Source organism: Tenrec ecaudatus, chromosome 4, assembly GCF_050624435.1.
Source record: "Tenrec ecaudatus isolate mTenEca1 chromosome 4, mTenEca1.hap1, whole genome shotgun sequence".
Classification (NCBI taxonomy): Eukaryota; Metazoa; Chordata; class Mammalia; order Afrosoricida; family Tenrecidae; genus Tenrec; species Tenrec ecaudatus.
Genome location: NC_134533.1, coordinates 10,364,014 through 10,383,936, shown reverse-complemented (window position 1 = coordinate 10,383,936; position 19,923 = coordinate 10,364,014). Strand labels below are relative to the sequence as shown.

Below are 19,923 nucleotides of genomic sequence, written 5' to 3'. Positions count from 1 at the left end.
CCTACGCCACCAGGATACTTCACAAGTGGTTCATTTCCTGACCCCTGTACCTTGCAGGCGTCCCAGTCCTTCCAGAGGAGGAAAACACTGAGGAAGAAGGCCGTGCCTGCTTTGGTCCCTTTGACACAAATCAAACTAAACTCTGGAGGCTGCATGGGCTGTGGCTGCAGGTCTGATGTGGCCTTGGCTCAGCAGGAGTCTCCCTCAAGCAGGTGTGCCTTTGTCCTTCTCGTGGAGAGCTTCGTGAGGAGGAGGAGGACACGTGATGGGGTCTGGGGGAGATCTGGAAAATCCACAACCCAGAGAATCAGCCACAGGTACTGGAGTCTTTTGCGTGGGGATTTGTGGCCGTAGATGCCATACACTATCAGTCCTTGCTATTTTCCGTAGCATTTGAAGATTTTGTATGAGAGAAAGGATTCGAGGTGGCTGTGGAAGCTCATATGTCGGCACCTAGAGGACTATAGGAAAGTGTTTCCCAAATTCACATTCCCGCCTTCATCATTTTGTCTGAACGACATCCTCCCTGTTCTACCACAGAGTCAAGATGGAAGCTATAGAGTATGTTTGTTTGAGCATCCGTTTATTTTTAAGTGAACCTTTTGAGGAACGTGTTAAATGAGGCCAAGGGGATACAATCAAATCCAGACTGGGGAACCACTGCTACTGTGTGCCGTGAGTCAGTTCCGACCCACAGTGACCTCGTGCTCAGCAGAAGGAAGCCCTGCCCATGGCTTGGGCAGCTGCAGCTTTTCCAGAGAAGAAATACTGCACGTGGTCATGACCTGACCACACACAATGTTCCCAAGACCGCACAGAGCCGGCAGGACCTATACATCTTAGGCACAGGTATCTGTTATGTCTTGGTCTTAGAAAGTCTTAATTTTGAGGCAACCAGTCTTTTTTTAATACACGGCATAAAAATTCACATTTCGAAACGTAACTGGTGCTTACAGAGATCTTGATTGTATCTCTTGGAAGAGTTTGGAAAAAGTGTACTCGGGATTTCTCCTCGTCTCACCGATGCTTTCAGCCATGTGGCTGCACAGACGAGCGGCTATTGGAAAGGGAGTCGGCTTTGCATAAATAAGAAAGTAAGTCAGAAGGCTTTTCTGATGTAAGGAGAGTGAAAGGCACCGAGTTCATTCACCAGCGAACATGCTGACTCATCGTTTGCTTTCTCTGATGTCCTCCCTCACTAAGGAGCGTGCTTTGGTCAGAGGGTCAGTGTCCGCTGCCCAGCTGTCTCCTTCCCATAAGGTAATCATCTCAGGTTGCTGTGCAGATCTCACCATGCAGGATTCTGAACATTCCTTTGCGTTGGCAGCCTTTGGCCTTCTTGACACTCAGTTCCTGGGGGTCAGAGAGAAGGCCTTGGAGGAAGCCCTCTCCTTGATTCTAGATGACCACTCTTGCCCACAGGCATGGAGCCCGGCCCTCGAACAGTCCTACAGCTTTTTGTTTACGCATCCCACGTCAGCGTCCCAAATCCCCCCTCCATTTCTCAGGGGTTTCCCCTGTCAATACTCCGAGTGGTCTTGGGTCAGCAATCACCTCTCTAGGTTCTTGGCCATCCCACTTTGACAAGGAGGGCATGGCCCTAGCCCTAGAGGAACCATGAAGACCCATCCCCTGGGATTTGGGACCTTAATCTTGACCAGGAAGTGTTGAGTTACAGTCACAGGGAGATTATGTACTTAAGAGGAGAGTTGACTCTGACTCGTGACCTCATGCACATCAGGATAGAACGGGGCTCCACAGGGTTTTCCACAGCTGGTTTGATTTTTTTTTTCTCCCACAAGTAGGTGACCAAGCCTTTCTTCCACGTGAAGGTGCTGTCTCTGGGTGGACTCAAACCTTTTAGTCAACTGCTGAGCACCACGACCCTTGGCAACACCCAGGGGCTGCCACTGGTCCACGGTATTGTCGTAGGCCTGTACGTAGATTCTGACCCATTGCAGCCCCATAGCACTGCCCTGGGGGCTCTTCCAGGCAGTCTCTACCAGGTCTTTGCTCCCCCAAATGGGCTGGTGTGTATGGACCACAACCTTTGGATGGGCAGCTCAGCACTTAAAACCAGTGGCTCTAGGGATCCCTTACTCCCCCATAGCACCTGTCATTTCTATACTGCCACGGGCCCTCAACCTCCCCCCCGAAATAGACTGCCATGGGGTTTAGTCCCTTGCTTTTCAGTTTCTCCTCCACTTAGAGACCTCAGTTCGCATGTCCACCGCGCAGACAGACATGGCTAGTCCTCGGTGCAGTATGTCGTTCAAAGAACCCACCAGCGGTTTTCTTTCTGTGGGAAACCCAGGTGATGGACCACGAGAACACAGCCACACAGGCTAAAAACTACCTCCTGTTCTCTGTGAATGGACATCAACAAACTTTTCAGCCAGCCCAGCGTACAAGGTGTTGGGAGTCGAAAGTCAGAGGGTTCAACTCCTGGCTTTTAACTAAGTGAGCAAGGAAGGGCTTATCCAGAGTCTCAAATTTGCTTGTCATTAAGAAATATTAATTCAAAAAGAGGAGAAAGTGAAAAAGAAAGGAGTGGAGTCTTATCTCAAAGTTATTGATGGAGTGAAGCTATGATGCACCCGACACAGCTTGGCCCCAAGGAGCTCAGCCACGGCAGATGGGGATCAACCAGGTTGGTCCAAGATGTTCCCTCCTCTCCTGCTTTTGCTCAGAAGCAACCTGACCTTCACCCCAATCCCACGGACGAGGGGCGCTTCAAAGAAGTGTGTGGAAACATGGAAAGAAAAGATCATGGATTTTTTTTTTTTTGGCTCTGTGAATTTTGTGAAGCCCGCTCCTAAGGATGTCAGCTTCCTGGAAAGAGAGAGAGAGAGAGAGATAGGAGGAGGAAGACAGAAGTCAAGGGGCGTGCACAGGTGTTGCAGAAAAAACCAGCCAACACCAGTTCAAAGAAGGCCACTTCCACTTGGCTTTATGGTCCAGGTGCAGGGTGAGACGTGAACGAACACACTGCAGCAGAAGTCCCAGGGACCCCGTGGAAAGAGCTCTGCCCACGCAGTCCTGTGCTCTTAAGCTGGAGGGAAAAGACAGGGTGTCTCCACCGGCCTGTCCTCCCAGCCAGAGTGCCCCCAGCGTTCTGCGCTGTTCCCCCCAAAAGCTGGTCCAAGCAGGCCTCGTAGCTGCTCTTACTTTCACCCCCACCCCCATGTTAATTTGGGGGGACAAGTACAAAATCCTTGGGTGGCCCTCCGCCAGCACCGCTCTGTCTGTCTGATGTAGGGGAGCCGGGGAGAGGCTGCCCACTGCTGAACAGGGGGCCAGCTTCTGGGTCCGGTTTGCTGCGCTTGGCCAGCTCCTCGTTGTGGGCCTTGCGGATGTGGCGGTAGAGGTCCCCTGACTGCGTGTATCTGCGCAGACAGTAGCGGCACTCGTAGGGCCGCTCCCTCGTGTGTACCGTGGCGTGTCGCCGAAGCGTGTAAGAACAGGAGAAGGTCTTACCACACGTCTTGCAGGTGGGAACATCCTCCGTGAAGACCCCGAAGCTTCCGGGGGCTGCTTCATACTCGGAAGGAATGAAAACTGGCTCGTGCAGGCCGGGGGGCGTGGGCAGGGGCGAGGTCACCAGCGCTCGGTGATACTGCCCGGGCCCTGGCAGCAGATGGTAGGGCAGGTGAAGGTCAGAGGGCAAGTACTGGTCACTCGGCCCCACCTCTGCCAATCCTGCTGGCCCGGGCTCCTCAAAAGCCTCTGGCTGGGGAGGCCGTCCCCCAAACACGGCACCTCCAGATGCGAAAAGTTCCCCAGGGCCCCGAGGCTGTTCTTCTGCCACCTCAGGCTCCTCATCCGAGATCACAATAGCTTCTACTTTCACCTGAACCAGCTCAGCTTCGGCTGGGGCCTGGGGTGCATCTGGTGCTGCAGCAGGGACAGGGGCGGGGGTGGGGGTGGGGGCTGGGGCCGGGGTATAGTAGCCTTGCAGTGGCCCTCCAGCACCCCTCGTTTCCACCACCCTCAGACTCTCAGGCCCCATGTGAAGCGGAGCCAAGGGCTCTGCTGAAACGGTTGTGAGGCCCGGGGAGTAGTAGTTGGCAGGAAGGGTCTCTGTGGAGCTACTGGGGCTGGCAAGTGCCACCTCAGCCCCCGGCGGCGGGGGAGGTGCCCGGAGATGCGGGGAGTCCACTTCCATGCCAGGCTGTGTGGTGTCAGCCCCACCAGTCACTGAGAGCTCATCTGGAGGATGGACAGTCGGTGAGGGGGCAGCAGGCCCTTTCCAGTCCCCTTTGCCCCAGTGGCCCGATGTCTCCGCAGAAGCCAAGGCAGGCTGGAAGCCATGGGAGCTACTGGACAGAAACTCCAAGCTCGGGGTGTGCGGGCTGGTCTCCTCCTCCTTCTTGGTACTATCGGCCTCTGCCAGGGCCCGGGCCTGCAGCCGACGCTTACACACCTTGACGATGTCGTTCATGTGCAAGTAGCTGGCGGCTGCCAACACATCCTCCACGGGGGTCTCCCCCCACAGGGCCAGCTGGCCTGCATACATGAAGTCCAGCAGCAGCCCAAAGGCGGGCGCCGTGACAATCTCGTTGTGGATACACACCAGGTCCCTCTTGTCCAGTTCCCGCTCCTTGTAGAAAAGCTGGAAGAAAGGGCTGCAGGAGGCCAGCACGGCCCGGTGGGCTAGGAACTGGGTGCTGCCCACCATCACGGTGCAGTCACAAAGGAAGCCCTGGGAACGTTGCTCCCGGAGGCTCTGGAGAAGCTGCTGGCTGTGCTCTGGGAACTCCATTGCATGCCCCCGAAGGGAAGGGGCCCTAGCAAGATCCCCGCGGGTGCCTTCCTGGGAAGAGGGGGCAGTGGGTTAGGCCAGGTAACCGCCCCAGCGACCTTAGCATCAGCCCGCAACATGCCACCCCAAGGCCTCTGCACACCTTCCCGTCCCCAGGAAGGTCAGTTACGTTACTCCCCTTCTTTTTCCTAGGTCCCTCGAAGTGGTCTCCAGCTAGCTCCGCCCCCCCGGCCTAACCTTAGTACCACGAACCGCCCCCGTCGGGAAAGCCACGCCCCCGGAAGTCCCACCCCTGGCCAGCCTCCGCCTTCTCGATGCCCACCCGGTAGCTTCCAGCAGCTCCTCCGAGGACGAGTCTCTTTCGCCCTCAGACCTTTTCCGGGGATGTGTTTACGCCCATTCCCAGGAACTCCTTGGGCCTCTCCCTCTCGCATCCCAGGAGCTAAGGAGTGCTCGGGTGGGAATTAGCGGAGAAAGCCGAGCCCTCTCCCACCACCACGCACCCACCGGGAGAACTCCGCCCTCTTCCACCTCCTCAGTTTCAATTGGCTCACGCTCGCCTTTTCCCGTCGCCCATTGGTCCACGGTCTACGAACCCGCCCCTCGCTCTGACTGGCGTTCCATGCGTGCCCGCGGCCACGGCTCCGGAACCTCGGCGTTGGATTGGTTAATGGTCCTGTCCTAAACTTTTCTTCTTCGTCCCGCCTCCTTTGCCTCGGTGCCCCTTTGGATTGGCTGAGTGTCTCGAGCTACCTGAGTCCACCCGAGGGCCCGGGCGGGGAGGTTTCGGGAGCTGAGCTGGGGAGCCTCGAGTGGCGTCACTACATCTGCAGGGTCAGCACATCGGCCCGGGCCTGGGACCCAAGAAGCCGGAGCCCTAGACCTGTAACCACGAGTATCAGACACACGCTCTGAACTGTAGCTGTCTCCTGAAGGTCTCTACCTCCCTCAGATAGGTCATTAGCTTCAATTCCTAATACAGGTAACATTGTATCACTTGGAAGAGTGGACACAATATACTGAAGCTGAAACAGAGTGGCTTGCATATCCCTAATTAGTACAAAGAATTGCCCCTAAATCTAGTTAGATCTGAGGGAAGACTTGAGTACCGAACAAGGTGGATGTGTGTAGGTAGTGTGGTGGGTGAAAGAGACCCAGGCCACTGAGTCTCTCCTCTGGTAACATTGGTAACCATCTTGCGCCAGTCAGAGAATCAGCCACCAAGTTTGTGGCTACCCTACGGGACATACCAGTAAGTAGTACACAAAGAGATTCCGTGCAATTCCTTCCAAATGTCCAGCAGCAAAACACCCATCTAAATTCAGACTTCCCACTTTTAGAACTCAGTACAAAGCTACTGTCATCAAAACAGTGTGGTACTGGCATAAGGCTAGACATATGGACCGGTGGTGAATAGAGAGCCCAGACAAACCCTCACATGCATGAGGAGGCTTCAAAAAGTTCATAGCGGAGGAGCGGAATCTTGTATTTCAACTCCATTTTCTCGCATTAAAACAGGTTAAGAAAGGCTGGATATTCCAAGTTCAGGTATTTTGAGGCATTTCCCTTGGCCCACACCCAGAGGCTCAATCTCACATCCAGTTAATATTGAACCATGTGTCATATTGCACTACAATTGATCTTAGCCAAAAGGCTGAGAAGCAATGTGGCATACTGTGTAATAGCTACATCATTTTTCATGTATTTCCCCCCTGGTAAGCCTGGCTCCCAGCTTTGTTGTTCTCAGTTGAGCAGAGAAAACAACTTTCCTTTAAGCTTGCACCAGTACCACCTTGAATGTTTTGAAGCCCCAATAATGTCAGACCATGAAAGAGGGAAAGCCGAATCTTTTCAACAAATGGCGTTGGGGAAACTAAAACAAGGAAAAACCATTGAGTTGTTTTCTGACTCATAGTGAGGAGAACTTCCCCTTTGGGTTTCCGAGACTCCGAATCTTCACAGGAGTAGAAAACCTCATCTTTCTTCCGTGGAGCAGCTGGTGGTTTCAAACTGCTGACCTTGCCATTAGCCACCCCAACACATAACCCACAAGCCACCAGGGTTTCCAGGGGGAAACTAGGTATGCACGTTTAAAAGAATGAAATGATGTTGTAGGTGTGACTTAAAGCGAACAATACAAAGATCCATTGCCAAAAAATGAAGAAAACCCTACCCCCACGTTTCCACTTTCACATTCTGATGCCAGCCACCTAACTCCTAGGCCTCTGTAGTCCCTGCCAAATAGGCACAAGCCATACTCTCTGCTGGCTCTCACGATCCCTGACAGGTTTGATCATTCACTGCAGTGACTCACCAAACTGAGACAATGACTCATCCTTACAGTTACCCATTGACCATAACCAGAAGGCATACCAGTGGGGAGTCTTATCAGGCAAGATGGGGTGGGAGTGGGGGGTTGGAGGAGCTGGGGAGAGTTCCCAGCATGAGGGCTCCATTGCCCCCAGGGACATGCTGCATCCTTTCCCCTGCCTGAGTGTCTCACCTAGCGCTGGAGTCTCAAAACAGATTGCTCCAAGGTCAAGGGCTGCCTAGTCCTTGGGACTGATGTGAATATGCACAAATGGCACTTTAAAAATCATTTTATTGGGGGTAAGATATGACAGTGTAAGTAATCATTTATGAATTATCAAGAGTTCATAAGGGAGGGAGTTGCAGGGAGGGAGGGGGGAAAATGAGGAGCCGATGCCAACGGCTTAAGTGCAGAGCAAATGTTTAGAGAATGATGATGGCAAAGAATGTACAAATGTGCTTGACACAATGGATGTATGGATAGATTGTGATAAGAGTTGTATGAGCCCCCAATAAGATGATTTTTAAAAGCCCTATAGAATACAGGTCTACTCTGCATACATGGGATCCCATGCGTCAGAATTGACTCTATGTCTATCTTACCAACAGCAGCAGCCCAGGAGCACTATTAAGCAGGGTGCAATTTGGTGGCTTTGTTTCTCAAAACTGGGCTACATAACAGTGTGATTCTGTGTCACCCTGAGGTACATAGAGTGAAAGAATATCATGGCATATTTTTTAGAACATCATTCAGGCAAGTTAAAAAAAAAAGTTATAGAGGGATGGTTTAAAACTAGCATAGACAGATAAGACACATGAAAAAACTCACTGATGTCAAGTTGATTCTGACTCATATGAGCCTGTAGGTCAGGTACAAGCCCCCCCTATGAGTTTCTGAGATTGTAACTCCTTACTCCCCTCCCCAGAAGTTTTATTAGCACTTTGTCTACATGTCATGGTCATAACTCTTCACGGGAGTAAAAAACCCCATCTTTCTCTCATGGCACATGAGAGAAATGTGGAATGGAAATCTCACCCTTAGAGCAGGCTTTTATGGTCTGTGAGGCCAGACTGACAAGGGAAACAGATCCTGTGACACCCATTATGTATAAGAGTTTTATATCAAGAGTTAATTATACATCTGGAAAACATCTCAGCCCCTGCCAACTCAAGTCTATAAGTGCGATACTAGTCCATAAGTCCCTCTTCAGCCTCACAGTTACAAGCAATGTTGCAGAATGCAGGATGACCACAGGTTGGTGGGTAGAGAGTCATGTGGATCCAATGGCAGTGGACACCTCCAGGGCCCTGGCAGCAATCGGGGTCAGCCAGCAGGAAGGTGAAAGGAGAGAGAGAGCGAAGGGGAGGTTCCCAGGGTCGTCCTTATGAGAAGGCCACGCCCACAAGGAGGTCCCATCAGGCTGTAACCTGATTGAAAGGTTGAATATCACCCCCTTCACTTTTATAGAACTCCAAGTTGACATGAAATTATGTAACCACCGCATGGTCCTATAACTGTCTTCCGTCTTGCTTCTAAGTGGCTATGAATTAGGTGTTAGAAAAATATCTATTTAGCATCTGACAAGTGCTAGCCAGGAGCCACAATGGTGAGGTGCTCGGCTAACCAACAGGTCAATGTTTTGAATGATGGTGCAATGGGATTGCCTTCTGGATCTTATAACTCCTGCCAAATGACAGGGTGGGGCCAGGCTAATGAGGGGCTTGCATACCATCAGAGGGATTGGTGATGCAAATAAGATGGTACCCTAATGAGAGAATCGGGTCAGTTTTGTCATGCTATTAGGCTTAAAAGAAATCATTCGAGGAGGCAAACAGGGTGGAGGTGGGGGGCCCTTTGAACCCTGAATCTCTGTGCTGAGACCCGGCCTAGACTCAGGAGACCCAGAGAGCACGTTGTGACACTGGAGAGAGTGAGAAGGTGAATCAGAGACAGCAGGACAAGGAGGCTGGCAAGAGATGGGGCACACACAGTGAGAAAGCTGAGCACCATTCAGCAGCAGGCTTGCTGGTGAACAGAGCTAGAGTCACCAACACACGAAGTGAAAGAAGACCCAAGTGGTGTCCAACTGAGGCCTACCGGAGGAGTGGGGTGCCTCTAGGCACTTCCTGGGGGAGCTCAAGAGCTTTGTAGCACTTGCCTGAGCAGATCCAAGGCTAATCTGGTTTAAGAGTCTTGAGGGGCCAAAAGCTGTCCTTATTGAAGAATTGTATTCTGAATGATCCTTGATCCTGAATTATAACCTGTTGCTCCCCTTATAGACTCCATAATTATGAGTAGTGCCTGTGAGCTCTGTAGCCAAAATAATGAATTATTGACCCAGCAGAGAAGTACTCTGAGAGGAATGGTTGCTCCCAAAATTGGCAAAAAGGTTGAGGGAAGATGCCTGGCCTCCACTTTATAGGAACCAGTTCTGGGATGCTGATATTAATTCTCATTCCCCCTTTGAAAGTGGAAGAAGTAAGACAACTCTAGCAAAACCTCCAGGCACTCTAAGAAAGGTGGGAAGCCTGGTTCTGTATAGATGACCGCCGTGGAAACCCTGTGGGGCAGTTGTACTCTGTTCTGAAGGATCAACATGAATCAGAATCACTGTAGAGCAATGGTTCTCAACCTTCCTCATGCCGCCACTCTTTCACACAGTTCCTCATGTGCTGGTGACCCCCAACCATAACATTATTGTCATTGCTACTTCATCACTGTCACTTTGCTACTGTGAGAATCGGGCGACTTCTGTGAAAGGGTTGACTCCCACAGGGTCGCGACTCACAGGTTGAGAACTGCCGCTGTAGAGCAATGGCTTGAGTGCTAGGCGGTATACTAAGGCTATAATTTCCTCGAATTCTAGATGTTCCGTCAGCGAATATCTTGCCCAAGTTCACACAGCTCATAAGACTCAGACTGCATTTGAATTTGGCTATCCATCTTCAAAGAAACATCACTTGCCATTTTATACATTCATTTTCCTGGAGTCTCCCCAAAGTGGTTGTCAGGGTAACTGGAATATTCAGAGGATTAAGACTTATGGTAGTTGGGGGCAGAGTTATTCTTTTTTTAAAAAAAATCATTTTATTGGGAGATATGACTTATCACAGTCCATACATACATTCATTGTGTCAAGCACATTTATACATTTGTTGCCATCATCATTCTCAAAACATTTGCTTTCTACTTGAGCCCTTGGTATCAGTTCCTCATTTCCCCCCTCCTTCAGGGACCCTTGATAAATTATAAATTATTACTTTGTCATGTCTTATATTGTCCGTCTCCCTTCACCCACTTTTCTGTTGTCCGTTCCCCAGGGAGGGGGTATATTTAGATCCTTTTAATCGGTTTCCCCTTTCTATCCTACCTTCCCTTCACCCTCCCAGTATAGTCACTCAGCATGGTCCTGAAGGGATCATTTGTCCTGGATTCCCTGTGTTTCCAGTTCCTATCTGTACCAGTGTACATCCTTGTCTAGCCAGATTTGTAAGGCAGAATTGGGATCATGATAGTGGAGGGGCGGGGGCAGGAAGCATTAGAGAACTAGAAGGAAGTTGTATGTTTCATCAGTGGTACACTGCACCCTGACTGGTTTCCTCCCTGAGACCCTTCTATAAGGGGATGACTAGTTGCCTACAGATGGGCTTTGCATCCCCACTCTGCACTCACCCTCATTTGCAATGATATGACTTGTGTTCTTTGATGCCTGATACCTGATCCCATCGACACCTCATGATCACACAGGCTGGTGTGCTTCTTCCATGTGGGCTTTGTTGCTTCTAAGCCAGATGGCTGCTTGTTTACCTTGAAGCCTTTAAGACTCTAGATGCTGTATCTTTTGATAGCAGGGCACCATCAGCTTTCTTCACCACATGTGCTTGTTCACCCGCTTTGGCTTCAGCGATCAGTGTTGGGAGAGTGAGCATCATGGAATGCCAGTTTAATAGAACAGTGTTCTTGCAATGAGGGATTAGTTGAGTAGAGGCCCCATGTCCATTTGCTGCCTTAATACTAGACCTATAAATAGATGCATATAGATCTATTTCTCCATCATCATATATAAATATATTTGCATTTGTACATGCCCGTATTTGGACCCCTATAAATGCCCTTTGGGGGGCAGGGTTGTTCTGACTGTTGGAGGAATTGGCAACGCAAACTGAAGAACAGAACCTGGAAGAACAGCAGGACAGTAAGGAATGTTACTAGAGTCAGGTGGATCTTAGTCAAAAGCAGAGAAGACCAGGAAGATCGTTATCTGTTACACTGACTCAGCAAAGGCATTCAACAAGTTATGAGCAACACTGCAAGGCCTGGGAATTCCAGGGCAGTTAACTGTGCTCATGTGGAACCTGTCCAACCGTATGCCAAGAGACAATCATTGCAACAGAACAAAGGGAAACTGCCGGGTTCCCATAAGCCTTGTCTCCTTCCACCACCTTTGTTCAACCTGGGTTTGTATGATCAAGTCATACAAGAAGTTGGATTATATGAAGACGGAGGTAGCATCAGGATTAGAGGGGGACAGATGACAACCTGAGACATGCAGATGAAACATCTTTCCTCGGTTCGAGTGAGGAGGACTTGAAGCACTTCCTGATGAAGATCAAAGACCACAGCCTTAGGACCTGATGCAAGGGGCTTAAGTGGAGAGCAAATGCCTTGAGAATGATTGGGGCAGGGAATGTATGGATGTGCTTTATACAATTGATGTATGTATATGTATGGATTGTGGTAAGAGTTGTTTGAGTCCCTAATAAAATGTAAAAGAAGAAAAGAGAAGAAAAAAATGATTAGGGCAAAGACTGTACAGATGTGCTTTATACAATTGATGTATGTATATGTATGAACTGTGAAAAGAATTGTATCAGCCCCAATAAATTGTTAAAATAAATAAATAAATTAATTAAAAAAAAAAAGACCACAGCCTTCAGTATGAGTTACACCTCGACATCAGAGTCCTCACAACAGACCCCACAGACAGCATGATCACAAACAGAGGCGGGGAGGACCCATCGAAGTCGTCAAGGGTTTCATTTTATTTGGATCCAGAATCAACACCCATGGAAGGAGAAATCACGAAACCAAATCACAGTCCATTGGACAAATCTGCTTCCAGAAACCTTTTTAAAATGTCAAAAAGCAGAAACGTTCTCTTGGAGACTAAGGCTCACCTGACAAGAAGCCATGGGGTTGGCATGTTCAGGAGTCTCATAGGCATCTGAAAGCTGCATAAAGAACAAGGAAGGACAAAGCATGGATGCCTTTGCACTAGGATGTCGACCCAGAATTTGAACAAACTAAGAACTCCTAGGAGAAGGAACACAACGGTCTTGGAAGAAGCACGCCTGTCAAATGTCTGAAGAAGATGCAACCATCAAGCTTCAGGGCAGCCACACTCTAGGGTTTTAGCTCAGGTGTGTGTGTGCGCACACACACAGACCCAGGCAGACGTACAAATGCATGCACAAGGGGCTAGAGAAGCACAAGGATGGGGAGAGGGACTGGGCTAAGGACATGCCACCAACTGGAAACTGGAGGATTTAGAAAACCCTGCTGCTGCAGGCTGACCAGAGGTCAAAGTTCAAACAATGGCTGAGCACAGGACAAACCGAATGCTCAGACGATGGGGCTGGGCAGCTGTGGAAGGGTAGATGCAGGGGGAGTTTGGGAAAGCAGCCTTCTAAGGGAGGTTTTGCCTTATTGGGAATTCAGATGGTCAGAGGTTCTGTGACTTTTCAGAATGAAGAGAGAAATCACAAAGTTCCACCCTTCAGCCCTGGCCACTCATTTGGACGTTCCCCAAGTGTCCCCAAAAGACATGACCTCCACACATACAAATGAGGCCCAGCCAAGGGCCAAGCATCGAAAGCCTCATGAACTCCTCCTGGGAGAACCAAGGCCAGAGAAGCCCACCACAGCTGCCATCTCCTCTTCCTCCTCCGATGTCAAGTCCTCCTCAGGCCTCATTTTCTATTTTCTTCTTCTGTTTCTCTTTCCTGGAGGTGTTGGCTGTTTCCTCCTCGCCTCTCAGCTCCTTTATCCTTCCCTCGAAATCACCATCTTTCTGCTTCTCTTCCAGCATTAAAAAAAAATTATTGGGGGCTTGTACAATTCTTATCACAATCCATACATATATCCATTGCGCCAAGAACATATGTACATTTGTTGCCATCATCATTCTCAAAACATTTGCCTCCTACTTGAGCCCTTAATATCTGATGCTCATTTCCCCCTCCCTCCCCACTCCCCCCTACCTCATGAACCCTTCATCATTCATATATTATTATTTCGTCATATATTACACTGTGACATCTCCCCCTGCCCTCTTCTCTGATGTCCCTCCCCCAGGGAGGAGGCTACATGGAGATTCCTGTAATCAGTTCCCACTTTCTACCCCACATTCTATCCACCCTCCAGGCATCGCCACTCTCATCACTGGTTCTGGAGGAGTCATCTGTCCTGGATTCTCTGTGTTTTCAGTTCCTATCTGTACCAATGTACATCCTCTGGTCTAGCCAGATTTGCAAGGTAGTATTGGGATCATGATAGTGGGGGGGGGGGGTTGGAAGCATTCAAGAACTAGAGGAAAGTTATATGTTTCATCGTTGCTACCGTTGCTACCCTGCACCCTGCCTGGTTCATCTCCTCCCCACAATCTTCCAGCTTCTTGTTGCTGACTTCAAAGCGTTCCTCCCGCTGGCCCAGGGTGGTCCCTTCCACTGGCACAGACAGCCCAGGTGTCGCTGACGTTTCTTTCCACCGACGTGACCCTGGAAGTTGATGGCGTCCTTCAGGCACCACGCACTCGCGGACCCTGCAGTAATATGCTCCCAACTCAGACTGTGGGTGGTCTTGGTAAGGACAACTGTCTTCCAAGCTTGGATTCCAGGGCCGCCTTGTAGTCGTCCATACGCGGCAAAAGTTCCCGCTGGACGGGCGGGACTCATTTTCCAAATTTCTTTTCTCCGTCTTCCGGGAGCCTCTCCTCAGCAAGCTTCTTGTATTCACCTTTGTCTCCCTTTCGGCCAAGTCCAAGTTGGCCGTCTCACCCGCCCGACGCCACCTCCGCGCCAATGAATGGGACGTCGGGGCAACGACGGTCCTCAGAAGCGGGCGCTCCGGTCCGATTCTGGGCGGAGCAGAGCGGGGGAGCTTCCGGTCGCGGACCGCGACACCCAATCAGATGCGTGGAGGGGCGGGGTCTGCGCGCGGGCAGACCGGAAGTGAGGTGAGATAGGCGTGCGTGTGTTTCCGGCGGCTCCGGAGTAGCCCGCGGCTCTGCGGCGGTCGGCGCGGCTGTCACTGCTCCTGGGGAAGATGTTCTACCACGTGAGCTCGGCGCCGGGTGGGGGCCTGGGTAGAGCGGCGGCGGGGTCCACCTTTCGCCCCCACACCCCCGCCGCCCCTACGCGGGTCACCATCCCACCCCCGTCCCCCCCAGATCTCCCTGGAGCACGAGATCCTGCTGCACCCGCGCTACTTCGGCCCCAATCTTCTCAACACGGTGAAGCAGAAGCTCTTCACCGAGGTGGAGGGGACCTGCACCGGCAAGTAAGAGCCGCGCGCTCCGCGCCCCCTGATTGTTTCCTGCGTCTGCCGTCCTCGCCCCAACCGCGGCCGGCCACCCGCTTTGCGAAGCCCCCCAACCCTCCCGGGCGACCCGGCCAGTCCTTTGCCTGTTGGGTCCGTTGCCAACGTGGATAATGGGCTTTGTTCTGCGTTCCGCTGAGATGGCTGCATTATGTACCTATTTCCTCAGCTCCTGCCGCGTGCCCGAGCCCGTGCGGGAGCACACAGCCTAAGCCGTGTTCTCTGCAGGTTACCCCCTCCCCGCCGTGCCCAGGGCAGATCCACAGTCTCCACAACTGGTCAAGGAGCAGTTCTAGTCTACCTTAGCTGGTTGCTATGAGTTAGGCTCGGGGTTTGGTTTGTACCCAGGGACCTGACGGGACACTTCTTGGGCCTCCCTGGATGTTTGTGAAGGGATGAATGACCAGGACAAAGCAGACAGACTTTGAAGGCGGATAGCAGGAAAGGCCTGGTGCTTATCTTTCCCTGGGCTCTGCGGAGCAGGTGATGTATGCAAATGGGCTGGGCCTGAGTTCAGGACAGTGCAAGTCCTGGCCCTTCATTAGGAGAATCACCTGGGTGCTTCTGGAACATGCTGGATTCTGACCTTACAGAATCTAGACTCACGGCCAGAATCCACAGCCCTTGAATCCATTCTGACTCTTACTGGCTTTATAGGACAGAGTAGAAGCGCCCCTCTGGGAATGTAGTGAGTTTCTCTTCAGCGATGCTGAGGCATCCTGATGTTTGAGGTCTCTTGGATCAAAAAGAAGACCCCTGGTGGAGAAATGGAGCTATAAAACAAACCAACAAACTTACTACCAACCCCACAGGACAGGGTAGAAGAGTCCCTGTGAGTTTCAGACACCATCTTTCTCCCTGTCTTGGCTCTATACTGTCCAGCCCACAAACCCACTGCAGTTAAGTCACTTCTGACTTCTAACAACCCTATAGGACAGGGTAGAACTGCTCTTAAGGTTTCCCAGACTGTCAGTGGGACCAGGCATCTTTCTCCCTCGCACCACTGATGGATGTGAACCTCCAAACTTGCTGTCAGCATCCCAATGTTGAGCCCACTGCACCCCCTCCACCCTCGGGCTCCTTTCAAGAACTGCAGCCTTAATGGTGTCTTAGAGCTGCTCCCCTCTCTTCCCGCCTGGTCATTCATTCTGGGGACAGGGCTGCCCTGCCCTGCCCAGCTCAGTGGTTTGTTTGCAGGTAGCTTCCGAGGTTCTTCCACTCACAGTGTCTTTCTCACCCTCTTCGAAGGTACGGCTTTGTCATTGCTGTCACCACCATAGACAATATTGGTGCTGGGGTGATCCAGCCTGGCCGAGGTTTTGTCCTCTACCCTGTTAAGTACAAGGCCATTGTGTTCCGGCCCTTTAAAGGGGAGGTCGTGGATGCCATCGTCACACAGGTCAACAAGGTGAGACAGAACCTTGGGGAGGCAGCGGACTGGCCTTTCCGAAGATCGGGGTTGAAGATCGGGGTTCGGAAGATTTGGGCCCTGACGCCACTTGCTAATTGTCTTCACTGGGTTATTCATTCTGTCTCCTCCCTGCCACATGAAATGGCCCTCCTGCCCAGCCCTCTGGGGCACCTGTTAGTTAGTGGTGATAGTTACTAGGATAGTAGCCTGCTTGATTGAATAGCTCCCAGGAAGGGGGGTGGGGGTGGGGTGGGGGATAACGCCGAAAGGACCCCAAGGGGCTGAGGCCTTTATTCCTCCCCACACCCTGGTAGAAGCTCAGTCGTAGGGAAACTACATGTTGTGGTCACAGCCAGTGGAAACGTGATGTCCAAAGCCAGGACTGACAAGCCCCAGGCCCCAGCTCTTGGTGACTATGATTTGCTTCAAGTGAAAGATTTAAACGACAAAAAACAGCACAAAGGCAGTGTGCACACGAACACGATGTTGTAGAGTGGTTTAAAGACACAAAGACGACAAAATAATAATTTATAAATCATCAAGGGCTCCTGAGGGAGGGGGGAGCCGGGAGGGAGGGGAAAAAGGACCTGATGCCAGGGGCTTAAGTGGAGAGCAAATGTTTTGAGAATGATGAGGGCAATGAATGTATAGATGTGCTTGACACAATTGATGTATGTATGGATTGTGATAAGAGTTGTGTGAGCCCCTAATAAAATGATTAAAAAAAGAGACACAAAGACTTGAGACGGGTGGGCCGTGGAAGAGACCTGAGGGGACAAGATAAGAAAACTGATCAATCACTCACTTCCCCTCCAGGTGGGACTCTTCACAGAAATTGGACCCATGTCGTGCTTCATCTCTAGACATGTAAGTCTAGCGGGCCCAGCATCGAGGCGGGTGGGGCAGCTCTCAGACGCCCCTGTCCATCTGTTGAAGCTTCTGTCTATAAACTGCTGAGCTCCCTCACTTCCCTTTCAGTCCATCCCTTCGGAGATGGAATTTGTGCCCAACTCAAACCCGCCATGCTACAAAACTGTGGACGAGGTGAGTGGGCGAGTGGGCAGGAGGGGGCTGTGGCAGAAGGGAGGGGAGCAGGAAGAGCCGCCCGGAGGGAGGTAGAGCCCAGGCCCGGGGTGGGGTGGCTCCTGACCTCACGGTCCTGACTTCTCTCCAGGACATTGTGATTCAGCAGGATGACGAGATCCGTTTGAAGATCGTGGGCACCCGGGTGGACAAGAACGACATTGTGAGTGTCCGGGTTGCCTCCCTGCCGTGCGGGTCAGAGCCGGGAGCTCCGGGTGCCTTCCCTCTAGCGTTCCTGAGGGCTTAGTGTTCTTGCGGGCAGAGGGGTGATGGGGGAGTGACACAGGGGCATGCCTGGGCCCTCCTTTTATTTATCTTCTCCAAAACCTCATACAGAGGTCCGAGCTTTCCGTAGTTCAGTCACACGAAGCACTCCTGTCCAGTTGCTCCCCCAATCAGTTTCAAAACATTCTCTTCCTTCTTGAACTCTTTGGCTTTAGCTCCCTGCCCCCACACTACCCTGAGGAACCCTTATTTTACTTGCTGTCTCTGTAGGTCTGACCCCCTTGACTTAATCTCTGTTGTACCTTCTCTCTTGCAGTTTGCTATTGGCTCCCTGATGGACGATTACCTGGGTGAGTGCCTGGCATGCCTGCAGGGGCTGCCACCTGAGATGGGGGGGCGCTGTGGGGTTGGTGCCCTGGCAACTCTCACGCCCTCTGCTCAGGAGACCCAGGGCACGTGTCCCTTGGCATGGGGAGCCCACAGAGGGGGGCCACGCTCCGGGCCCACTCATGCACTTTTCCTGTTCTCACAGGACTTGTAAGCTGAGCACGGTGGCCCCCCAGCCTTGTCAGTCCTCATGGAGGAAGCAGGACTGCCGTATATCCCGAGTTGTGCGGAAGCTCAGGATCTCTGCTCTGGGGGCAAAAGTCAGAAGGCTCCATGCAGTCCAGAAGACGCCTGGCTCTGCTTGGAGCGTAGCTGCCACTCTGCGACCTTTCTGACTCTGTGTTTTCATAAATGGCTCCACGTTGCCACAGACGTGTTGTCTCCTCCTTTCCTGTTCAAAGAGGCAGCAGGGTTAGGCCTGAGACCTCAGCCACGCAGCCATCCGACTAGGCCAGTTGCCAAGGGCAGACAGACGTTGACCTCCTTGAAGGGAAGGCAGGAAGTCTGGCTTTTAGCCCGTGCTACCATCTAGTCCCGGAGTGTCCCCGCAGTCCCTGCCTTTGAAACTAACCAAGGGGCCTACCTCGGCCAGAGGGAAGAGGAGGTGTTGGGCTCCCGACACAGCCCTTCCTGGGATGGGCACATAAACCACACACACACACACAGCCATGGGTCCATTCTGACTCATAATGACCCCATAGGGCCGAGTAGAACTGCCCTGGCAGGTTCTCAAGACTGTAAACCTCGATGGGAGTAGAAATCCTTCTCCCAGGGAGCAGCTGATGGAGCCACACTGCTGACCTTGCAAGTTTGTCACCCAGCTGGGGATCCGCTCCGCCACCAGGGCTCTCCCATAAACAACAGGAGAACCCTGGATTTGCTCCTCGATCACCTGCTGACTCACCTGTCTTCCAGGTGGGCAAGGGCTCATGGCTAGGAAACAGACCCAACCCTGTTGACTTATGAGATGACCACAAGATGAAGCAGACAAGCCCCTTGGCAGTGCTATTGGCCCACCTTAAAATGCCCTTCACCAATCTGCGTACTGTCCAGCTGTCCAGTCTCAGTGCAGTGGCCCTCATTTTGCAGCTTGCCCTGACTTCGTTGGCAAGCAGAGCGGTGTCATGGAAAGCGCGGGATTGGCTAGAAACAGACTTAATGCTTTTTTATTCTGAAACGGGCTTAAAACCGCCTCAGTGGCTGCTGGGACAGTCAGATCATGTACAAGTGGCTCACACAGCCTGCACCATAATAGACATGCAACTGTTGATGATGATGGAGTGGATATGAAGCAGTGGTCCTCAATCAGCGTGGTCTCGCCTCCTTGCAAGCCCCTGCACTCCCTGAGACGCCTGTCAGTGTCTGGGAACATTTTTGTTTGTCACAACTTGGAGTGGGTGGGGGGGTGCTACTGGTTTCTAGTGGGTGCAGGTCTGGGATGTTCAGCAGTGCCCAGGGCAGTCCCCCACAGCCAAGCAGCAGCTAGACTTAGATGTCGTGCACGCTGAACTTTAGAAACCCCAACAGAAAGGCATGGGGAAACAAATGTGGTTCCTGTCCCTTCCCTTGCAGCGTTCCTGGGCTGAGTCAGGCCCTTCCCTCACCCTTCCACGCAGGCCTCTTGATGTGTCACCAAGCACTGTCGTTCTGTTTAGCATATAAATTTTTCTGGTTGAGATATTCTTGTGAGTTCCAGGTTTATCATCCACCCAGACCCCTTTCCTTGAGTGTCACCCAGCTCCCAGTCACAAGATCACTTCTGTGCCATGGGTTTTCCAGTGGAAACCACGGGCACCACTCCCCCATACCACCTCTGCACAGTCCACGTTTGGGGGAGTTCCCCTAGCCACCGTGTGCAAAACTGACACTGAGGGGAACAGGACGAGGACTCTGTTCCCTAACTCATAACACGGAAGCTGGAAAGCTCATATTCCACGGTAGGGAAGCCTCCACTTTGGTAAGTTAGAGGGAAAGTCCAAGTTCATGATCCTGCTTTAAATATTGTTCCCACAGATTCTCCCCTCACAGCCACTTGTTTATCTTCAACCCTTTAAGACCCCAGATGCTGTATCTTTTGATAGCCAGGCACCATCAGCTTTCTTTACCACAATTGTTTATGCACCCGCTTTGTCTTCAGCGATGTCTGTC

At 51.7% G+C, this 19,923-nt stretch overlaps 2 protein-coding genes across 2 annotated transcripts; one reads left to right on the top strand and one right to left on the bottom strand.

Annotated features, from left to right (window-relative positions):
- Positions 1-120: 120 nt before the first annotated feature.
- ZBTB3 (zinc finger and BTB domain containing 3) lies at positions 121-5,274 on the bottom strand. The gene is made up of 2 exons (XM_075545584.1): positions 5,085-5,274; positions 121-4,813 (listed from the first exon to the last, which is right to left on the bottom strand). The coding sequence occupies exon 2, from the start codon at positions 4,760-4,762 to the stop codon at positions 3,188-3,190; it is 1,575 nt and encodes a 524-aa protein (XP_075401699.1). The 5' UTR covers positions 4,763-4,813; positions 5,085-5,274; the 3' UTR covers positions 121-3,187.
- A 9,022-nt stretch (positions 5,275-14,296) lies between these two features.
- Positions 14,297-18,147, top strand: POLR2G (RNA polymerase II subunit G). The gene is made up of 8 exons (XM_075545582.1): positions 14,297-14,408; positions 14,521-14,630; positions 15,918-16,077; positions 16,897-16,947; positions 17,059-17,124; positions 17,255-17,326; positions 17,705-17,738; positions 17,921-18,147. The coding sequence occupies exons 1-8, from the start codon at positions 14,397-14,399 to the stop codon at positions 17,932-17,934; spliced, it is 519 nt and encodes a 172-aa protein (XP_075401697.1). The 5' UTR covers positions 14,297-14,396; the 3' UTR covers positions 17,935-18,147.
- Positions 18,148-19,923: the final 1,776 nt, after the last annotated feature.

Bases quoted from the DNA above. Each gene is read 5' to 3' on its own strand.
- ZBTB3 (XM_075545584.1), bottom strand. From the start codon at position 4,762: ATGGAGTTCCCAGAGCACAGCCAGCAGCTTCTCCAGAGCCTCCGGGAG.
- POLR2G (XM_075545582.1), top strand. The intron at 17,125-17,254 runs GTGAGTGGGCGA...ACTTCTCTCCAG, and splicing joins GCTACAAAACTGTGGACGAG to GACATTGTGATTCAGCAGGA. The intron at 17,327-17,704 runs GTGAGTGTCCGG...TCTCTCTTGCAG, and splicing joins GGGTGGACAAGAACGACATT to TTTGCTATTGGCTCCCTGAT.